The sequence below is a fragment of the Leucopleurus acutus genome (genome assembly GCF_964270905.1).
Source record: "Leucopleurus acutus genome assembly, chromosome: 9".
In the NCBI taxonomy this organism is placed as follows: Eukaryota; Metazoa; Chordata; class Mammalia; order Artiodactyla; family Delphinidae; genus Leucopleurus; species Leucopleurus acutus.
This window is the reverse complement of record NC_139144.1, coordinates 20,995,582-21,012,463: the sequence shown is the minus strand read 5'-3', so window position 1 is coordinate 21,012,463 and position 16,882 is coordinate 20,995,582. Positions and strand designations below refer to the sequence as shown.

General features: G+C 39.0%; 1 protein-coding gene across 2 annotated transcripts in view; it reads left to right on the top strand.

Moving 5' to 3' along the window:
* Positions 1–10: 10 nt before the first annotated feature.
* Positions 11–16,882, top strand: part of RINT1 (RAD50 interactor 1) — a 25,281-nt gene continuing 8,409 nt past the window's right edge. Inside the window, exons 1-10 of one of the 2 annotated variants that reach the window (XM_082846413.1) lie at positions 11–138; positions 588–633; positions 6,748–6,932; positions 8,755–8,996; positions 11,537–11,710; positions 11,809–11,958; positions 12,567–12,723; positions 14,475–14,585; positions 14,684–14,909; positions 15,444–15,581. In XM_082846413.1, the coding sequence (XP_082702539.1) occupies positions 97–138; positions 588–633; positions 6,748–6,932; positions 8,755–8,996; positions 11,537–11,710; positions 11,809–11,958; positions 12,567–12,723; positions 14,475–14,585; positions 14,684–14,909; positions 15,444–15,581 (1,471 nt within the window). In that variant the 5' untranslated portion in view covers positions 11–96. Of the gene's footprint in view, positions 139–587; positions 634–4,974; positions 5,038–6,747; positions 6,933–8,754; positions 8,997–11,536; positions 11,711–11,808; positions 11,959–12,566; positions 12,724–14,474; positions 14,586–14,683; positions 14,910–15,443; positions 15,582–16,882 lie in introns of those variants that run through there. The other variant, XM_082846414.1, reaches the window with a different exon arrangement.

Genomic DNA, 16,882 nt, shown 5'->3' with positions numbered 1-16,882 from the left:
GTCTCGAAGCCCTACTGGTGTCTGATCACTGGCCGGAGCCGGAGTCCATTGGCCACGCTGGCTGCGCAAGGAGCCGAGGACTCGCGCGGAGGCAGGATGCTCCTGGCCGGCGATTTCGGCAAGGCGCCGGCAACCCGGGTGAGGCGGCCCTTATGGCCCGGGGCGGGGACACTGGTGGCCCAGTGAGGTGGCACAGACCTCCCAGGGGAGGGTGCCTCGATGAAGTGGCCTTGGCGGCCTGGGGACGCGGTTGCGGTGGCCCGGGGGAGATGACTCTTGCAAGTCTGGTGAGGTGGCAAAGACTTCCCGGGGGAGGTGGTCCCAGTGCGGTGGCTCTGGTGATCCCGGTGAGATGACACAGGTCATTCTGGGGAGGTGGCCCTGGAGGCCGGGCCTGGAGAGGTGGCAGTGGTGGCCCCAGGGAGGTGGCCCGTTTTAGAACCTCCAGATCCTGACCTCTCAGGAAGGCCCCAGAGGGAGGGGGCTGGGACCTTGTTGTCTTCCAGTGGATGCCCTCTGGGAACCCTGTGCGAGTTCCACCTATCACTTCAGTCTTAATGTGTTTGTCACACCTGATCTCCTTCTAGTGCTGCTCTGAAAATGGTGACCAAAGGAAGAACATCAAGGAGAAAAGTAAGCGGACTCCAAACACCTTAGCACTTTCTACCCAGCCATCTCTCCAAAACTCTGCCCTCAAGGGTCTGCATCGAGAAGGGTCTTAGCCTGTTATCTTTTAGATGAAGCATCTCTTTTTCTCTTTCTGTATTAAATACTGATTATCATCATACACATATTTTTGCCTTTCCGGATGGTAAAATATGGGATGATTTGGAGAAGAGCGCTTCCTGTGCCCTACCTAGTGCAGGGACTTCTGTGGTTTCACTCCAGTGCTGCCCTTCATACTGGATACAGAGTAATTGGGGCCTGCCTGTTACTTCAGTGAAGCATCAACTTATTAAGCATCAGGAATTTCGAGGGGCTAATGATCTAGGAGAGATGACCACCACCTTAGTTGCATTCAAAGGAGTCAAATGATCATTGTTCAGTTGTATTTACCTTCAGTGAATTTGCAGGTAATCGTTGATCTGGGAAGAGCACAACAGATAACTTGGTTCCTGGATCTTGAACTGGATAGGGAAAAGGTCACTATCTCCATTTCCTTCCTAGGACAGGAGCATACACCAGGGGGTGGACATTTGGTATTTTACTTCTATAAGCTAAATGTGGCAAGATTTTGGAAATCAAGGAATCTTGAGGGCCTTTTGAAGTGAAATTTACTGGGAGAGGAAGCGGGAAGCATGGCACAGCTGTTCCATCAGAGGGTTTTTGGTTCTTCTCGTCACGGCAAATAGTCTGGGAATGAGTAGTAGTAACAGAAAGGGTGCTTGTGTTACCATATTGGCTTTAGGAGTTAGACTTGCCCTTAACATTGCCTGTTGCTGCAATCTGCCTCAGAAAGAAAGCTCTGAGTACTTCATAGCACTTGACAGTCACAGCTGCCACAAGTTAGCTCCGTTTCCTTAAAGGATTTGAGAGTACCTCATATCATTCAGTTTAACCCTTCCCATTTCCACCTTTGCCCCATTCAGATGCCTGGGAAGTTGATGCCACTGAGCCGTAGACCCTCCTTTGTTGACTTGGTCAATTTCTTTGCAATTGGAAGTGCTCTTTACAAAAAACAGAGGAAAGGAGAGACATTAACCACCCCCCCCCCAAATCACCATTGTGTCATTTTGAAGAATGTCATTTGACTAAGAATGTACTATGCTGCATTTAAATGGTTAAATCAAAAGAGTATAATTTTTTGTAAAAAGTGAAGATAGAATTTACTCCCTAAGCTACAGCAAGCTTATCTTCACAAAACATTCCCTCTGCACATAGCCCTGCCTCTGTGTCTGCAGATACACCACACAACTCACATGTTTTATATAAGATAAATTTAAAAAGTCGACATTGTGGGCTTCCCCGGTGGCACAATGGTTGAGAGTCCAACTGCCAATGCAGGGGACACGGGTTCGTGCCCCGGTCCGGGAAGATCCCACATGCCGCGGAGCGGCTAGGCCCGTGAGCCATGGCCGCTGAGCCTGCGCATCCGGAGCCTGTGCTCCGTAATGGGAGAGGCCACAACAGTGAAAGGCCCGCGTACCGCAAAAAAAAAAATTTATCGGTGGAAGAGCCTGGGCCACTTGACCTGTAGTTCGCGGGGTTTTTTTGTTTGTTTGTTTTTTTGTTTTTCTTTTGGCCACACCCCGAGACATGCGGGATCTAAGTTCCCCGACCAGGGATCAAACCAGTGCCCCCTGCAGTGGAAGCATGGTGTCTTAACCACTGGACCGCCAGTGAAGTCCACAACAGTGAGAGGCCTGCGTACCGCAAAAAAAAAAAAAGTCAACATTGTGACTCCTGTACTTAATAGTAGATGGAGTCCTGTAGTAATAAAATTTGCTGCAGACCAGCCAATTCTGATCGTATCTGAAGGAGAAGAAAATAAGAATATTGTTTTGAAATTCAGGAAACATGGATTTTAGTCCCATTTACAACCTTTGAGTGTAGGCTGGGCAAATGTTAGAATTTATAGTAGGGAAGTTGAGGCATAGACTCTTACTAGTTTCACTTCTACCTACCAGTGAGCTACTTGTTCTCATTGCATGTGAAGAAGCTTTTAATTCTTATAAATTGAAGAGAACAAAGGAAAATTTGGTTTTTTTAAGGCCTGGGGGAGGGGAACATACACAGTACTAAATACTGGTATATATTATGTTAATCTCTTGTAGTTACATTTTGCATTTAGGCATATCTTTATCTAGATATTCTTATCTTCATTTTGTCAGAAGTGACTGTTGTTTTTTAATGAGGCTGATTATAACCTCTTGCCTTTCACTGCTGTTTCCTTAAAACTTTATTTTTGAGAAGCAGACTCACAGATATAGAGAACAAACTAGTGGTTACCAGTGGGGAGAGGGAAGCGGGGAGGGGCAATATAGGGGTAGGGGATTTAGAATTACAAACTATTATGTATAAAATAAGCACTGAGTGAAGTAAGTCAGAGAAAGACAAATATCATGTGATATTGCTTATGTATGGAACATAAAGAAATGGTACAAACGAACTTATTTACAAAACAGAAATAGACTCACAGATGTAGAAAACTAACTTATGGTTACGGGGGGGAGGGGGAGGGAGGGATACTTTGGGAGATTGGGATTGACATATACACCGTACTATATATAAAATAGATAACTAATAAGGACCTACTGTATAGCACAGGGAACTGTCTCAGTACTCTGTAATGACCTATATGGGAAAGAATCTAAAAAAGAGTGGATATATGTTTATGTACAACTGATTCACTTTGCTGTACACCTGAAACTAATACAACATTGTAAATCAACTATGCTCCAATAAAAATTTTAAAAAAAGCTATGAGGATATATTGTACGATGTGGGGAATATAGCCAATGTTTTATAATTACAAATGGAGCATAACCTTTAAAGATTGTGAATCACTATACTGTACACCTGTAACATATAATATTGTATAGCAACTATACTTCAATTAAAAAAAAAGAAAAACGCTTTATTTTTGGTAAAGAGCCACTTCTACAAGGGCAGCTCCAAGGAAGAACAGAGGTGAAGTCCAACTAGCAGAGCTCTCAGGAGGTTCTGTATTGTTGCCCCAGCTTTATCTCTCATGTACACATCTTGTTTGTTTTTTGTTTTTGTTTGTTTTGTTTTTTAGAAATTGTTGTAGTCCTTGTAACGAAATATATACTAGTACAGTCAAGCTTTTAACAAACCATTAATGGTTTGTTTAGAGACAACCAAATCCTACAGGCAAACCTGAAGTAGAGAAATGCACTGTATGTTCAGGTTTATTCTAATGTTTGGTTTCTATGAACTCTACTCTCTTTTTCTCAGGGCCCTTATTTTATAGTATTTTTAATTTGGAGTTCAATGGCTATTACTCTGAATTTTTACAGTATCTTGTTTTTTGTTTGTTTTTTAAATTTCTAGGTACAACTCATCTCTAGGGAGATTAAACCCTGTATGTGGAATCATTCAAGTTGTGGACTTACTAGAGTTGAGCGTGGTTTATTTACTTATTTTAAAAAACTTTTTTAAAAATTTTGGTTGCGCCAGGTCTTAGTTGCGGCAGGCGGGCACCTTAGTTGCGGCTCACTGGCTCCTTAGCTATGGCATGTGGACTCCTTAGCTGTGGCATGTGAACTCTTAGTTGTGGTGTGCATGTGGGTTCTAGTTCCCTGGCTAGGGATCAAACCCGGGGCCCCTGCATTGGCAGCACAGAGTCTTAACCACTGCACCACCAGGGAAGTCCCTTGAGCGTGTTTAATATCAGGGAACTTAATGGCTGCACAGTGACATGGAGTTACCATTATAAAGTTTGACCCAAACTTCAGGTTTCCTAAACTTTTCAGGAAGAAGGAAACCATAAGTAACCAAAAGGAGTAGCTTACACATGGAAACACACTTCAAAAGGAAGCAGTTCATCTTAGCACATGGGGGTGGGAGCAGGAGAAGGACATGGCAGCCGGCTGTGGGTCTTTGTCAAGAAACTGCTTTGAGCCTTCAGGTTTCTTGGGTTCAGGGCACATTCAGAAAGCCATGCTGGCACAGATCATCAGCAAAAGTATAGGTAGAGATACTCTGGAAGAGAGGAGCAGTGCTGTTGGTCCACAAATGTAGGACCATGGAAAATAATTTAATTGCCTTTGAAGTGGATTGTTTACTAGAAATTTGTTTTAAGTGTTTTGTTTAAATAAAAATCAGATTTTTTTAATTTATATATTTGAATCTTCCCTCATTCCACAAAGAATTCAAGGTAACTTAAATTGCTTAATTATGTCTTAAATATTCCGGATAGTGGAAGAAGGTATAGACTCCTGCAGAGTGAAAAACTGACTTGTGAACTACAGGAAATGACCGACTTTCAAGCATAGAATAAGGAGTGGACTCTGGGAAATTTCACATACTTGGTGGGATGAGAGCAAAGCTACATAGTGTTCCTGTTTTCACTGGGTATTGTGTATTCTGCTATAGTACATGTTGCCTCTGCTACCACTTTTCTTAAGAGGGTTTCAAATCACCTGTTTTTGTCATATTTAATAAGTCCAATATGAACTGGCCAATTCTAGTTTATTTGCCATGGGAAGAATCTCACTTTAGATTGTACAATTTAGTGGTTGCATTAGTCATTTTGAGTTTTACTGGTAATGTGTTTTCTCTAGAATTTCTTTTTTTTTTTTCCGTTTCTGAAATGGACATCTTTTTTTTATAATTAATTTATTTTTATTATTAAAAAAAATTTTTTTTGGCTGTGTTGGGTCTTTGTTGCTGTGCACGGCCTTTCTCTTGTTGTGGCGGGCGGGGGTTACTCTTCGTTGCGGTGGGCGGGCTTCTCATTGCGGTGGCTTCTCTTGTTGTGGAGCACGGGCTCTAGGCGCGTGGGCTCAGAAGTTGTGGCTCATGGGCTTAGTTGCTCTACAGCATGTGGGATCTTCCTGGACCAGGGCTCGAACCCGTGTCCCCTGCATTGTCAGGCGAACTCTTAACCACTGTGCCACCAGGGAAGTCCCTGAAATGGACATCTTTGTACAATCGCTTCTGAAGCTTTTAAAACTCTTTTACTCTTATATCAGGAGGAGTTTTTACTCATTGCTCTCCCTTTCAGATTTTTTTCATATACTTGAGATCTTTCAATACCTTTTTTGTTTCTTTTTTTTTTAAACATTTTAAAACCAGAGTCCTCCTTTGGTGTTATTCTAGACTATACCATCTGATTCCTCACAAATTTTGAAAATATATTACTAATTTAATAAAAGCTGCATCAGCAGAATCAGATTTGACCTTTTTCCCCTCAGTAATAAAAGATTCTTAAGATACACAGTTGTCTAGAAAAGTTTAGTTCTGTTTGTAACTGCACTGTCATGCCAACATCTATTGCAACCTGTGGGTACTAGGACAGAGTTTAGTAATTTTTCTTTCACTCAGAATTTCCTAAGCTCTTAAGCATTTTATAGTAGTACTTGATCGATAGATTGCTTTATAGCTATTCATTTGGGTATTTGTGTGTGTGTGTGTGTGTGTGTGCGCGTGCGTATGTGTATTTATATGCCTATATATACCCTATATATATATAAATATATACAGTCATCCATTGGTATCCATGGGGCATTGGTTCCAGGACCTCTGCGAATATCAAGATCCCTGGATGCTCAAGTCCTTTATATAAAATGGCATAGTATTTGCCCGTAACCTACACATATCCTCTGTGTGCTTTAAATCATCTCTAGGTTACTTAATGCCTAATGCTAATAACAACAGTTTTGCATACAATGTAAATGCTATGTAAATACTTACTGGAGCATGGCAAATTCATTTTGCTTTTTGGAACTTTTTGGATTTAAAAAACTTTTTTTTATCTGCAGTCGGTTGAATTCATGGATGTGGAGGGCTGACTGCTTTATATAAATATATAAAATATAGTGTGTATGTATATATACATATATTCATTTACACACACTATATTCAATAGGGTATTTTTGTGTATGTGTGTATATATATATATATATACATATACACACAAGTACTATATATACAAAAACGCCATATATAGGTAGTGTTTTCTTTAACTTTTGAAAGTAGATATGTTGCCTTGTATATCTTCTGCATTTCCTTTAACTCCATAGTACTTGGTGGTGTTGAGTAATTGTTATTCTTTCATTTTAGGTGACATAAATATTGCAGCTGTCGTTGGAAACCAACCAGTCTGTGAAAGTACAGATAACAGTGATCTCCCTTCCTATGTGGCGGTATTTATAGAAAAGGAAGTCGGAAATGACCTTAAATCTTTAAAGAAACTTGATAAACTCATAGAACAGATGACAGAAAGTAAAATGCAGTTAGAAGAACAGGCAAGTATTAAAACTCACTGAAACAATATCAGTACTATACTCATTATAATATAATGCAAATATAACAATTAATATATAGGCATTTTTGAAAATATAGATTGTGACAAACAGTCTAATCATTTAAAACTGCTTAATAGGTTTTAAGGACCTACAATGTGCTAGGTGTTTTACAAATTATGTAAAAGAGAAAGTTCCTACTGATAATGATTTATGTCTGACATTTATGTCTGACATTTTCATACAATGACTTTTAATGTGCTTTTAAAAGTAAATTCATGGGATACCAAAATGTTACAACACTATCATTCCAATTTTTTTATATATGCACACATAGGGAGAAAACATTAAAATAAGTATAACATTATAATAATGGTTATTTCTGGGTGGTTGGTTAATAAGTGATTTATTTTTTTTTCTTCTTTAATAAATTTATTTATTTATTTAGCCTGTGTTGGGTCTTCGTTGCTGTGAGCGGGCTTTCTCTAGTTGCAGTGAGCCAGGGCTACTCTTCGTTGCGGTGCTCAGGCTTCTCATTGCGGTGGCTTCTCTTGTTGCGGAGCATGGGCTCTAGGTGCACGGGTTTCAGTAGTTGTGGCACACGGGCTCAGTAGTTGTGGCTTGAGGGCTCTACAGCTCAGGCTCAGTAGTTGTGGCACACGGGCTTAGTTGCTCCGCGGCATGTGGGATCTTCCCGGACCAGGGCTCAAACCCGTGTCCCCTGCATTGGCAGGTGGATTCTTAACCGCTGTGCCCCCAGGGAAGTCCCACAAGTGATTTCTTTATACCTTTTTGTATTTTCAAGTTTTTTTCTTTTTATAATAAACATATTACCTGAAATAATGTTTTAAAAAATCCAGTGGGGGACTTCCCTGGTGGCGCAAACTTCCCTAAAAATTTCCACCCAACCTGCAAAGGTCTGTGCATGAGCCATGCAAGCACAATTGCCTTGCACCCCAAAACCTTCTACTCAAAGTGTGGGAACTTGTAAGAAATGCAGAATCTCAGTCCCTACTTCAGGCCTATTAAGTCTGAATCTGCACTATAACTAGATCTCTAGGTGATTCCTATGCATGTTCAAGTCTGGGAAGCACTGCCTTAGTACACCATTACACCTGGCATCTCTTTCATTGCACTAATCCCACTGTTGAAGGTTTGCCTACATCTCTCTTCCATACCAGCTGAGCTTAAGGGCAGATGCTGTGTCTAATTTATCTGTCAGACCCTAGCACAGTGCCTGGTATAGAGTGTCTAATCAGTGTTGATTAAATTGAAATTCCTTTATAATATACTTATCATATTGTACTGATGCCTGATATTTGTATATGTTTTTCCATCTGCTGTAAGAAAAATTTATTTAATAAATATCATATCTAAAGGCATTACCTGGGTATCATCTTACCAAGTCAATAGTTCCTTCCCAATCTGGGCTTAAATCCGAATCACCTAGGGAACTTTTGCAAATAGTTACCCAGACTTTTAGTATCAGAGCCTCATTTGTTTCTGAAAGAAAATTATTAGTAGATAAAGCAGGTAAATGTTCTTTGGCTGGACTCTCTGAAAGTGCTGAGCTTCATGATGGTAGATCAAAAGATGTTTACTGGGGGCCCTCCCTACACACCTCCACATAGAGCATTTCATGTTGAGGTTTGGTTAGTACAGGATGCAGAAACCCAACGTTTCTTTTGAAGCTTTTAAATGACAATTTTCATTTCTATTAGAACAAACATGCATTTTGAAGGTAACTAATAAAAAAGAGGAAAAAATGAGAATCTTATCTGATTGCTGCTGTTTTTTATTTTTTGTTTGTTTTTGGTATGGGCAGGTACTTACAGTTTCATCAGAAATCCCTAAAAGAATTCAGAGTGCCTTAAAAAATGCAGAAGAATCAAAGCAATTCCTTAATCACTTTCTGGAGCAAGAAAGCCATCTCTTCAGTTCCATTAACAGCCATCTGCTGACTGCACAGCCCTGGATAGAAGATCTCGGAGCCATGATTAACCAAATTGAAGAGATTGAACGGCATCTTGCTTATCTTAAATGGATTTCACAAATTGAAGAACTCAGGTAAAATAGGCCTCTTTGTTCTCATAATTATTATTTTCCTTTGAGGCTATGTCTTAGAGAGTACGTGCATGCCATTAAATAATTGAGTTAATTAAAGATTATAATAATGTGATTTTACCAGTTACGAAAATAGCATTATGATAATGATTCTTTTCCTTTATTATGAATGAACATAAACTTTTAAGGGAGCTTAATTTGCGTTTGAAAGAAAGTAATCCAAGTAAAAAGTTTTAAGTCCTATAGTTATTGTGAACACATGATAAAAATGATTATAATGCCAAATTAATAAAACAACTCATCAGTGTGGTAATATTCCTCTTTTACCTTTTAGAGACGGTCACTTAATGAAATGGATTGCTTTCTCTATAATTTGAATTTTTTTCAGTGGGTATCACCTAAGAAGAGCTGCACAGTGTTTATTATTAGATGAAAAACAGAGTCCTGCTGCTTTTGAATAGGGAAAAATAAAGAAATACACTGGACCCCTGAACAATGCAGGGATTAGGAGCATCAGCTCTCCTCAGATGTCAAATCTGCATACAACTCATAGTCCGCCCTCTGTATCCACGATTCCTCCCTATCCTTAGCTCCACATTCACGGATTCAACCAACCAGGGATTGTGTACTACTGTAGTATTTACTACTGAAAAAAATCAGTGTATAAGTGGACTCGTGCACTTCAAACCCATGTTCCTCAAGGGTCTATTGTAACTCTTTTTGAATTAAATACATGTCACTGGTAGTTGATTGTGAGTGTCTGGTATTGCCTTTGAAACAAGCTATATTAACATTTCTGCCTACATTGGTAGATTTTTTGGTTTCATGATTTAAATTCTGAAAATAGCTATAAAAGACAAAATCTGGGGACTTCCCTGGTGGCGCAGTGGTTAAGAAGCCACCTGCCAATGCAGGGGACAGGGTTCATGCCCTAGTCTGGGAGGATCCCACATGCTGCAGAGCAACTAAGTCCCTGCGCCACAACTACTGAGCCTGCGCTCTAGAGCCCACGAGCCACAACTCCTGAGGCCGCGTGCCATAACTACTGAAGCCCGTGCACCTACAGCCCGTGCTCCACAACAAGAGAAGCCACCACAATGAGAAGCCCTCGCACTGCAACGAAGAGTAGCCCCCGCTCACCACAACTGGGGAGAAGCCTGCGCGCAGCAATGAAGACCCAACACAGCCAATAAGTAAATAAATAAATGAAAAATTTAAAAAACAAGACAAATCTGTTAAAAAACTTACTAAGAATGACTAGGAAAGGAGAACGAAAAATGAGAGAATGAGCGTAGGGGAAGGCCAAAAGGGCTGTCAGAAATAGAATAATACACACATGAGATTAGTATGATTGTTGAGGCCTGAAGCAGTGATGGTGGAAAACAAAGGCCGCTCGTGTTGGAGGGAGAAGGGAAAGTACTAGTGCATAGTGGAGATGGGCAGGGTGGCAGTACACATTCCTTTGCTTAAGGAGGGTGCTGTGCCCACCCAGCAGCGTAACCGAAGCGTGGCACTCAGCGGGGGATGAGAGTCCCAGCTTACTCTCACCTAGCGAAGTGGCCAGGCCTGGGTAGGATGTACACAGGCTACCTAGAGGGAGAGCACTTCTGACCCCTGAACTGAGATTAATTATTGAAAAGGTTAAATTTTGTTCCTATTCTGGCTTAAGATATGGAATGTTATTTTCATCAAAAGAAACATTTCAGTTTTAAATGTTTCGTTTTATTTAGCCAATATGCAAAATGGTAGTCATGGGCTGAATGAATCCTGAAGATAGGCTGTATTTGGCTTCTTTTAAAGAATTTGATTAATTGGTTTGATTTTACATGGAAATCTTGATTTCTGGATTCTCTTGAAAAATTTTAAGATTTGGCTACATTGGACCTACACTCCAGTGTGGCAGCACTTGGCTGGAGCCTTAGGATGGGGTATGTGCTTTTTAGCTTGTCCTAGTCCCCGCCCACTTTGCTTTTTTCATTTACTGTGCCCATCAGGCCTTGCCAGGCATTTGAGTTTGCAACCCTTGCTGTAGAGCTTACCTTAAATTTTGTCTGCAACTTGGCTAACAGTAACTTGAAAGGACTAGACTCTGAGGTGCCACCTCCCTAAGTTTCCTATAATCCAGTTTAGCTGGGCAAAGTAGGTAAAAATTGAAGTCTACCATATTTGACCTTACCAGATGCCACCCACATTCTCCCCTTTGGATTAAGATATGACAGACTTCTGTCAAAGACAGATTTATTAGAAATGAGTGGTGCCTGAGGGAATGTGACAAAGGAAAATTCTGTTACCTTGGGAGGGGTGGGAAGGGAAAGGTGGAGGGAGGTATCCTGAACACAGGCCACTGTTCTTAGAAGGATGCTGAATTTGAGGACTCCAGGCTCCCAGAGACTTGCGTATCAGGTAAAAAAGGCACTACAAGGTGGTGCTTCCTTCTTTCTTGGATGTAGCTTTATATAAAGGAGGAGGAAACAGCAGTTTTTCCACATTTGGAATTATTGTGGACAAACTGTCTTTACAGTTTGTTTTGCCTTGTTTTGCAGTGATAACATTCAGCAATATCTGATGACCAATAATGTCCCAGAGGCAGCTTCTACTCTGGTCTCTATGGCAGAACTTGACATCAAGCTTCAGGAATCATCCTGTACTCATCTTCTTGGTTTCATGAGAGCCACTGTTAAATTCTGGCATAAAATTCTCAAGGACAAGCTTACAAGGCAAGAAATTTATCCATATTTCATGGTAATTGCTTTCAGATGGATATTTGGTGCTCACGGTATTTTACTGTAATATTTGTGTCACTTTTCTGTTACAGTGACTTTGAGGAAATTTTAGCACAGCTTCATTGGCCATTCATCGCACCCCCTCAGTCTCAAACTGTTGGCATAAGTCGACCAGCCAGTGCCCCTGAGATATACAGTAACTTGGAGACACTATTTTGTCAGCTCCTGAAACTACAAACCTCGTATCTTTGTTGGAGTTAAAACTCACTAAAATTTCTTTTTTCTAGAGTGGATTTGTGGCCAGAGAGTAAAGTGACCAGAGAGTAAAGCTTTCTGAAAGTGGCCAGGGAGTAGTGGGTTTGGACTTGATCTCTGTATTCCCATGGACTGTTCTCCTTCCACATAAATTGCATGTGGGTGGGAGGGCTGTGAGGAGTTCTGAAATGCATGACTGTACAAGTTTGCATCACATATAGGTCTCATGGGACAATCAAAAAAATGGGCAATAGGGAAGAAACCTTAGTAACTTAGTACTAATTTAATAGCACGATTACTTGAATGTTTCCTTACTACTTATTATTCTTTATTTTAGGAAAGACAGATTAATTCTAATAACATTTTTCATGTACTTTTTACTGAAGTCATGTAATGTAAAGTTAGACTACATATTATCTGTATTATAATTAATTTTACTTAGTATCATATATGTCTCTTGGAAAAATGTGTGTATACACATATGTGTGTGTGTATATACATACACATATGTGTGTGTGTATACATACATATACGTGTGTGTGTATATACACACATATACATATGCTTTTCTTTTTCCTTGACTTGACTATGTCAGAGATGAATTACTTACTGAGACAAAACAACTTCCAGAAAAATACTCTCTTCCTGCATCCCCTGCTGTCATCCTGCCCATCCAGATTATGCTGACTCCCCTTCAAAAGAGGTTCAGGTATCACTTCAGAGGGAACCGACAAACTAATGTTATAAGCAAGGTGTGCTTTGCCAATTCTTGCCCTTGGTTTTTATTAATAGCAAATGTTAAGGCTTTCTGTACTTCTGCTGCTTTGAGTTAAAATCTGATTCTATTCACATTTCTGTTTTTCTCTGAAGAGCTAAATTCCTGTTTTGCCACTACCCTTTATAGATATATTTTGGGACTTGTGTTGATTTGTTGTAGGAATCAGCTCACTCACTAGCACATCATCTGACCAGTTTCTGAAGTTTCCCCTGGGGTGTGCTGTAGCATTTGCTGTGGCACTTTTTTACAACTGGCTCTACATGTGTTCCACTGTGCAGATTGCTCCTTCAGGTTTATAAATATATCAGAAAGAAAAGTGAGAATCAAAAGATAGTAGAGCATTAGTTTTTGAGTAGAAGTGCTGATGCTAAAATGATTTGTAGCTGTGTAAGACAAAGTATGGGGATAAGTGACAGGAATGGCTTTGAGGAAATTATCACCAACATTTTAGTTGAGGGACTATACCCATGTGTACTGGGCATACTGTTGAGATTTTTTTCTTTAATTTGATCAGAAAAACAATCACTGACAACTGTTTTCAATGAAATTTGATTGAATTTGTTGAGAATTATAACCTTGGGAGTTGCTAGGGGGTGGATACTATTCTTGAGTCTTGCTACATCTAATGCAGTGCAAGTAGCAGAGGGATTCGGTAAGTTTTTTTTTTTTGTAATAGGGTCATGTTTTATTTTTAAAATATATATTCTTAATTTCTCGGTGTTTTGAAGTAAATGTTATTAAATGCCAGATTACACCAGGCATTGTATGTGTCATCTATAAATGAGTTTATAGGCTTTATAGAATATTAAAGGAATCAAGGGATAGGCAGTTACATCTGTATAGGAAGGGAGTAGAGTGACAATGGATTTCTGGTTCTTAAATTCAGCTTGTTCTTTTGTACTTCATGGGTCTCCTCCTTTTTTGGATGGGGTTTTGGTGGAAAGAAATGTAGAACCTATTAGTAAGTGTAAGTGAGACAAAACAATAAACCTAAACTGTAGAGAGGCAGTGATCGTTTGAAGTAAGAAAATTGTGAGTTATATTGTTGCTTCCTGAAGTGTGGTTCCAGTGGTCCTAGTACTATGACATCAAGCCTGAACTATGCAGCCCCCGAGAGTAGCTACTGCCCCTTTTTCATTTCTGTATTCCCAGCATCTAGCACACAGCAGGGTTTTACCTTTCAGTAAATGTTTTAGAATTCCTGTCCAGCAAAACTTGGAAGGTTTATAGAATCATCTCTAGGGACAGTTTAAAAAGCTGCATACTTATATTACTCTTCTATAATTATACCTGTTTTAAAGCATTTGTATTTCTTGTAATGCAGACCAGCCAAATTTTTTTTCCTAATTTAGGTTTTGAAAAAAAGAACAAAACAGAAGATGGTCATGTTTAAAAATTATTTTGGAATGTTATTTCAAAAAAATATATAATATTTATACTTTACATATTTCTAAAGTACTAGGTTTTAAATATTTATGGCATTGTAAATTTATGAGTTTACTGACATAAGCCACATTATTGAAATTTATTGGGAGTACATTGGGAAACATTTGATTATTAAGCCTTGCATGAATTTAAAGTTCAGAGTAGAAATTGTGCTCTTACATATAGGAATTTTCAACTAATTTTTGTAAGTACTGTGTGTCTACAATAAATAGAGACATTTAACTGTAACTTTGCAGTTGGAATGACTTAAGAATTCAAACTGTTTACCTCCTTCCTCAGCCTGAATGGTACTTGGCTCAGGTACTTATGTGGATTGGGAACCACACTCAGTTTCTGGATGAGAAGATTCAGCCAATATTAGACAAAGTAGGCTCTTCGGTGAATGCAAGGGTAAGAGACTTTGTCCAAAGCATTTCCGTTTTAGAGTTGTAGGTGTCCATGAATAACTTGTCATTTTCATTACCTTATGCTTATGTATATTTTTGTAGCTTGAATTTTCTCGGGGCCTTATGATGCTGGTTCTTGAAAAGTTAGCTGCTGATATTCCTTGTCTGCTCTATGATGACAGTCTCTTCTGTCATTTGGTGGATGAGGTGCTTTTGTTTGAAAGAGAACTACACAGCGTTCATGGCTATCCCAGCACTTTTGCTAATTGTATGCATATTCTGTCAGAAGAGACCTGTTTTCAGAGATGGTTGACTGTGGAGAGAAAATGTAAGTGCTCACGTGGCTGTGGGGTGGGGAGAGATGCCTCTTTTTGCGTATATAAGTTTTCTCCAGTTCTGGGTAGAAACTAGAGCCATCTATATTTTTCTTGGTTAGGGTTTACCAAGTTGCCTTCAGAGATCATCTTATTTTCTTTTCTTCCCATCAAGCTTCAGTTTTTCCCAGAATTGCACTCTACAGGTTTCTAGGGTAGAATATTCAAGCCAGTACAGTAGATAGTTAACTGTTTTATAGATTTTACGTATAGTATTTCTGTTCTTGCTGGAATCATATTGGATGTGGCTTGTCTAGTGAGTGTAACTATTTTGAAGATTTGGGGTAGGTACGGCAGGGAGAAGTAAAATATCTTATTTAACCCTAGAATAGAGCACGTTAAATATAGTACAACTAGTAGGAGGTTATAGATTTATTTTTTCATGAAAAGTTACCATTCCTAAGAGATTATGAGTTGAAAGATTAGGAATTTGTAATGTAACAATCTGTAACTAGTTGTTTGACATAATCCTTTTTCCTGCTTATCAGTTGCTCTTCAAAAAATGGACTCAATGCTCTCGTCAGAAGCTGCCTGGATATCCCAATATAAGGATATCACTGATGTGGATGAGATGAAAGTTCCAGACTGTGCAGAGACGTTTATGACACTACTCTTGGTTATAACTGGTAAGTATAGTCTTTTAAGATACAACTTTGTTTTTTTTTAAAAGTACTGACTCTTAACAGACTTGTGGTTGCCAAGGGGTGGGGGGGGGGCGTGGGGGTATGGATTCCATTATGTGATAAACCATAATGGAAAAGAATATGAAAAAGAATGTATATATGTATAACTGAGTCACTTTGCTGTATAACAGAAATTAAATACAACGTTGTAAATCAACTATACTTCAATACATAAAATTTTAAAAAGTAAATGAAAGTACTGATTCTTCACATGGTACTTTTCAAGTAGTTTGACAAAATATATAGTGGTTATTGTAATACCTTCAAATTCAGTTTCTATTTTGGCAGAACTCTAGCACAGCATTCCAGCTTTTAGATTTTTAGTAATCTAAATAAGATCTTAAACATTAGTTTCCATGAGGGGAAAATTCCTGAATCGTTACATAAAAACAAATAAGAATTTAATTTTATTACCTGAAATCTCTTGCCTTTCAACTTTTTGAGTGTCTTCAGTAAATGGTGATTGACCTAAATTTTATATATTATTTTCTTCACCTCGATATATCAAAGATTGTAGAACAGTAAAATAGTAAAGTAACTTTAGGGATTGGAATAGTAATAGGACCTCTTCTTATGGTGCAAGAATGTTCTGGCTGGAGGGTGGCCCAGCCGCCTCTAGCCCTGGTTTGTCTGCAGCCATCCACGTTGCCCCAGGGCACTGCAGGCCTGCTGGTTCTCCAGGTGCCACTGAGCCCTCACTGCCATTATCCTCCAGTGTCTTGTCCATTGCTTGGGCCTGTCTAGTAACCTGAAGAGGTGTCATTCCAGGCCAGTCAGTAAATTCTATATTCTAACTGTAAGAAAGATATGAAAAACACTAAAATACAAAAAAATTTAGCAAAACTGATTAAAAAAATTTTTATTATGGAAATTTTCTAATATATATAAAAGTAGCATATCGAACCCTCAGGTATCTGTTACTAAGGTTTAAAACTATCACATTTCTATTATGTGTTTTTCTCCCCCCAAAATCCAGATTTTTTTCCCCTGAAGTATTCTAGAGAACATTTCAGACATCTTAGCATTTCACCTATAAATCCTTAACTATGTATCTCTTTTAACCTACCCTAGTTCCTCCTTCCTTTTTTAAAAAATGTCATTTATTTGTTGAAGAAATAGAATAGTTTTGGTATATAACTTTCTCATATGCCTTTTTAAAATATTGAGATATAACTTTTTAAATTGCAGTATAGTTAATTTACAATGTGTTAGAAGCATAACTCATATACAGTGAAATGCATAGA